This window comes from Callorhinchus milii, unplaced genomic scaffold (assembly GCF_018977255.1).
Source record: "Callorhinchus milii isolate IMCB2004 unplaced genomic scaffold, IMCB_Cmil_1.0 Scaffold1395, whole genome shotgun sequence".
Classification (NCBI taxonomy): domain Eukaryota; kingdom Metazoa; phylum Chordata; class Chondrichthyes; order Chimaeriformes; family Callorhinchidae; genus Callorhinchus; species Callorhinchus milii.
In genome coordinates this window covers 801-6,781 of record NW_024706136.1, presented here as the reverse complement: position 1 = coordinate 6,781, position 5,981 = coordinate 801, and the positions used below count along the sequence as shown (strand labels likewise).

The following is a 5,981-nucleotide window of genomic DNA, read 5'->3' as shown; positions in this document are numbered from 1 at the left end:
ACACGTTGATTGTGAACACGGGGGAAAGGTCAGGAGGGAAATAAAAACATCTGCAAATAAGAAAAACTACACGCAAATAAACGTACGCACATTTCAGCGGGTTACGGGACGTCCCGTATGACGACGCCGTATCGCGTGGCCAGGTCTAGCCCGCCACGAGTAGCCACGAGTGTGATCGCACAGCGCCCACAGACCCCTTGCGTACGTACCCATGTCGCGTGCTTCTTGGGCCGTCTTTGTAGGCGCCCCTCGTCTGTTGTGACGCCTGTGAAGACAGCGCAGCCTCGTCACCGCCAATCGAGCTCAAGTCGACAGGAAGCGACGTTTGCCTTGCGGTCAAAACGTCGTCGTTTTTTTAAATCCTTTATATTAAGTTCGCTTGGCTTGCTTGCTTACGACCGTGCAAATCTTTCGGTCGTTTTTTAACCCACTTCCCGTGATCCAATCGAGCTGACATTTTGCACACAGACTCGTTGTGCGTGACAATTAATGTTCGTGAAATTTTTTTCCAAAATTTTACACTGTTTAGGGAAAACAAATTAAATATTTAATTACCAATTGCTTAATGGTGGCAGCAATCATCTGACCCATAGGTGGCAGCCATCTCAAGCCAGAGGACGAGAGGACTCTAGCCGCCACGCATATAAAGGATTTAGAGTGAAAAACTTTGTTTTTACGGGTTATACTTATTGTTATTTTCTAACTGAACACATTCATAAATTATGTTGATGCGTTGCGATCGAAACGTCGTGGTTTTTTGCTTTAATCATTTTCAATTGATTATTTTTATATTGTATTTTCTATCTACCCGACTTCACCGAAAGACCCAAAGAATATGGATTCCTGAAGTGACGAAAGCTTTAAGTCACGATCCAGTTCACACCGATCTCAAGTAAATCCGCCGTTTCGAACTTACTTGGTGTCACCCCTGGGACACCCTTGCGAATGGAACGCTCGCAGCTCATGCGATTTTCCACGTGATATGATAACAACGGTGTGTACAGGCAGTCCCCGACTTACGACTCTCACTATAACAACATGCACAGACAGTCCCCGACTTACGACTCTCACTATAACAACATGCACAGACAGTCCCCGACTTACGACTCTCACTATAACAACATGCACAGACAGTCCCCTACTTACGACTCTCACTATAACAACATGCACAGACAGTCCCCGACTTACGACTCTCACTATAACAACACGCACAGACAGTCCCCGACTTACGACTCTCACTATAACAACATGCACAGACAGTCCCCGACTTACGACTCTCACTATAACAACATGCACAGACAGTCCCCGACTTACGACTCTCACTATAACAACATGCACAGACAGTCCCCGACTTACGACTCTCACTATAACAACATGCACAGACAGTCCCCGACTTACGACTCTCACTATAACAACATGCACAGACAGTCCCCGACTTACGACTCTCACTATAACAACATGCACAGACAGTCCCCGACTTACGACTCTCACTATAACAACATGCACAGACAGTCCCCGACTTACGACTCTCACTATAACAACATGCACAGACAGTCCCCGACTTACGACTCTCACTATAACAACATGCACAGACAGTCCCCGACTTACGACTCTCACTATAACAACATGCACAGACAGTCCCCGACTTACGACTCTCACTATAACAACATGCACAGACAGTCCCCGACTTACGACTCTCACTATAACAACACGCACAGACAGTCCCCGACTTACGACTCTCACTATAACAACATGCACAGACAGTCCCCGACTTACGACTCTCACTATAACAACATGCACAGACAGTCCCCGACTTACGACTCTCACTACAACAACACGCACAGACAGTCCCCGACTTACGACTCTCACTATAACAACATGCACAGACAGTCCCCGACTTACGACTCTCACTATAACAACATGCACAGACAGTCCCCGACTTACGACTCTCACTATAACAACACGCACAGACAGTCCCCGACTTACGACTCTCACTATAACAACATGCACAGACAGTCCCCGACTTACGACTCTCACTATAACAACATGCACAGACAGTCCCCGACTTACGACTCTCACTATAACAACATGCACAGACAGTCCCCGACTTACGACTCTCACTATAACAACACGCACAGACAGTCCCCGACTTACGACTCTCACTATAACAACATGCACAGACAGTCCCCGACTTACGACTCTCACTACAACAACATGCACAGACAGTCCCCGACTTACGACTCTCACTATAACAACATGCACAGACAGTCCCCGACTTACGACTCTCACTATAACAACATGCACAGACAGTCCCCGACTTACGACTCTCACTATAACAACATGCACAGGCAGTCCCCGACTTACGACTCTCACTATAACAACATGCACAGACAGTCCCCGACTTACGACTCTCACTATAACAACATGCACAGACAGTCCCCGACTTACGACTCTCACTATAACAACATGCACAGACAGTCCCCGACTTACGACTCTCACTATAACAACATGCACAGACAGTCCCCTACTTACGACTCTCACTATAACAACACGCACAGACAGTCCCCGACTTACGACTCTCACTATAACAACACGCACAGACAGTCCCCGACTTACGACTCTCACTATAACAACATGCACAGACAGTCCCCGACTTACGACTCTCACTATAACAACATGCACAGACAGTCCCCGACTTACGACTCTCACTATAACAACATGCACAGACAGTCCCCGACTTACGACTCTCACTATAACAACATGCACAGACAGTCCCCGACTTACGACTCTCACTATAACAACATGCACAGACAGTCCCCGACTTACGACTCTCACTATAACAACATGCACAGACAGTCCCCGACTTACGACTCTCACTATAACAACATGCACAGACAGTCCCCGACTTACGACTCTCACTATAACAACATGCACAGACAGTCCCCGACTTACGACTCTCACTATAACAACATGCACAGACAGTCCCCGACTTACGACTCTCACTATAACAACACGCACAGACAGTCCCCGACTTACGACTCTCACTATAACAACATGCACAGACAGTCCCCGACTTACGACTCTCACTATAACAACACGCACAGACAGTCCCCGACTTACGACTCTCACTATAACAACACGCACAGACAGTCCCCGACTTACGACTCTCACTATAACAACACGCACAGACAGTCCCCGACTTACGACTCTCACTATAACAACATGCACAGACAGTCCCCGACTTACGACTCTCACTATAACAACACGCACAGACAGTCCCCGACTTACGACTCTCACTATAACAACATGCACAGACAGTCCCCGACTTACGACTCTCACTATAACAACACGCACAGACAGTCCCCGACTTACGACTCTCACTATAACAACACGCACAGACAGTCCCCGACTTACGACTCTCACTATAACAACATGCACAGACAGTCCCCTACTTACGACTCTCACTATAACAACATGCACAGACAGTCCCACTTACGACTCTCACTATAACAACATGCACAGACAGTCCCCGACTTACGACGGAGATGCGTTACGATGACCCCATCGTAAGTCGAAAATTTCGTAAGTCGAAGATGGCCTATAGCCTACCCAGGAGTCTTAAAGAACGGTGATAATTTAGCAACACAGAGCAATTTACAATACCGTACTGTATAAACTATATACTGTGTGTACGTATTAATTACAATACTGTATTGCACGGTAAAATGTAAACTAAAAAAACATTAACCACAATACTTGCAGTCAAATGCAAACAAAAAACACAACACTCTGATAATGTATGCGTTGTCCTTGCAAATGATTGGTCCACACCAGAGACAGCTTTCTTTGGAGCCTAGTCTCATATGGTGTTCGACCAGATGACGCCAATGCATAAATTATCAGAGTATTGTTTTTTGTTTGCATTTGACTGCAACTATTGTGGTTAATGTGAGCGTGAGTCCTTGCAAAAGGTGTCAGTTTTGCCAGAAAAAAGGGTAAAACCCCTATGAGTATATGTTGGTACTGGCAAAGGAGGTCCCATGATGTAGCTGCTCACCCCGAGCTCTCGTTACTCTGGTGGTGTTTGTTGTCTTTGAACTGTGTAACGCCTTTTGGCGTCGTCTGGTCGAACACCATATGAGACTAGGCTCTAAAGAAAGCTGTCTCTGGTGTGGACCAATCGGTTTCAAGGACAATGCATAAATTAATGATCAGAGTATTGTTTTTTGTTTGCATTTGACTGCAACTATTGTGTTTAATGTAAACATGATTCCTTGCAAAAGGTGTCAGTTTTGCCAGAAAAAATGGTAAAACCCCTATGAGTATATGTTGGTACTGGCAAAGGAGGTCCCATGATGTAGCTGCTCTACCCCGAGCTCTCATTACTCTGATGGTGTTTGTTGTCTTGAACTGTGTAACGCCTTTTGGCGTCATCTGGTCGAACACCATATGAGACTAGGCTCTAAAGAAAGCTGCCTCTGGTGTGGACCAATCAGTTTCAAAAACAATGCATACATTAATGATCAGAGTATTGTTTTTTGTTTGCATTTGACTGCAACTATTGTGGTTAATGTAGACATGATTCCTTGCAAAAGGTGTCAGTTTTGCCAGAAAAAATGGGAAAACCCCTATGAGTATATGTTGGTACTGGCAAAGGAGGTCCCATGATGTAGCTGCTCACCCCGAGCTCTCGTTACTCTGATGGTGCGTTGTCTTTGAACTGTGTAACGCCTTTTGGCGTCATCTGGTCGAACACCATATGAGACTAGGCTCTAAAGAAAGCTGCCTCTGGTGTGGACCAATCAGTTTCAAAAACAATGCATACATTAATGATCAGAGTGTTGTTTTTTGTTTGCATTTGACTGCAGGCATTGTGTTTAATGTAGACATGATTCCTTGCAAAAGGTGTCAGTTTTGTTGGCAGATAAAAATGTGGAAACCCTCCCTGTTAGTACCAGTGGTCATTCTTCGCCTGGGGTAGATGCGCCCCCCTGGGGGATACGAGATTATCTTTCTTGCCAAGACGTGGCCGGATTTTGTAGAAGGTTAAATCATCGAAGCACTTTGTTTCATCAACCCCTATGTGTTTTATTCTTTGGTTCTTTCGGTAAGTCACGTCTAAAGATAAAGTAATAATTAAATAATAGCATATTACAACGTTTCGATTGCAACACAAGCAATCATCATCATCGGGCATAAAAGAAATAGCAACAAAAATCTAACTAGAAAACTATAGACAGACACACAAGCAGACAGACATCACAAGGACACACAGAGGAGAGGATGTCTGTCTGCTTGTATGTCTGTCTATAGTTTTCTAGTTAGATTTTTGTTGCTATTTCTTTTATGCCTGATGATGATGATTGCTTGTGTTGCAATCGAAACGTCGTAGTATGCTATTATTTAATTTATTATTTTATTTTTCGATTTAAAGCTTTCGTGACTGCAGGGATTCATCTTCTTGGTTCTTTCGGTAAAGTCACGTAGAAGGGAAGTGATATTATATTATTACATTATTATTTTATTATATTATATTATTATTTTATTATTATTTTATCTCTAGACGTGACTTCACCGAAAGAACCAAAGAATAATTCCCGCAGTCACGAAAGCTCCAAAATTAAGATTGAACCCCTATGTGTTTATTGACACGAGACAAAAATTACGAATTTCAAACCACAGGGGCGCAAGGCTGCGGTGACGGTAAAGAACCGCTGCATTCAAGCGAAGCCACTTGGATTCACGAGTGGAAGTCAAGTGAGAAATGGCTCACCTCATCCAGTCCGTAATCCACGGAGGGAGTTCTTTCATGATGGCGAGCGGCGCTTTGCTCCATCGAGGTGTGGGCAAACGGGTGACACTCCAGCCGCTGCCACCTGCAACTCCCTAAGAAAAGATACAAATGGCCCCATCCCTCTGTATTGTAATACAATGTTGTAGGTGCGTCTTTTAATGCCGTATCTGTTTGTGTATATCTGCGT

The 5,981-nt window shown here is 44.6% G+C and overlaps 1 protein-coding gene across 1 annotated transcript; it reads left to right on the top strand.

The window, feature by feature from the left end:
- The first annotated feature begins 1,038 nt into the window (after positions 1 to 1,038).
- Positions 1,039 to 3,510, top strand: si:dkey-273o13.3 (adhesive plaque matrix protein). The gene has a single exon (XM_042346701.1). It carries the CDS (start codon positions 1,039 to 1,041, stop codon positions 3,508 to 3,510), a length of 2,472 nt encoding a protein of 823 aa, XP_042202635.1.
- Positions 3,511 to 5,981: the final 2,471 nt, after the last annotated feature.

Excerpts from the sequence above, each read along its gene's own strand:
- si:dkey-273o13.3 (XM_042346701.1), top strand. The coding sequence starts at position 1,039 with ATGCACAGACAGTCCCCGACTTACGACTCTCACTATAACAACATGCAC.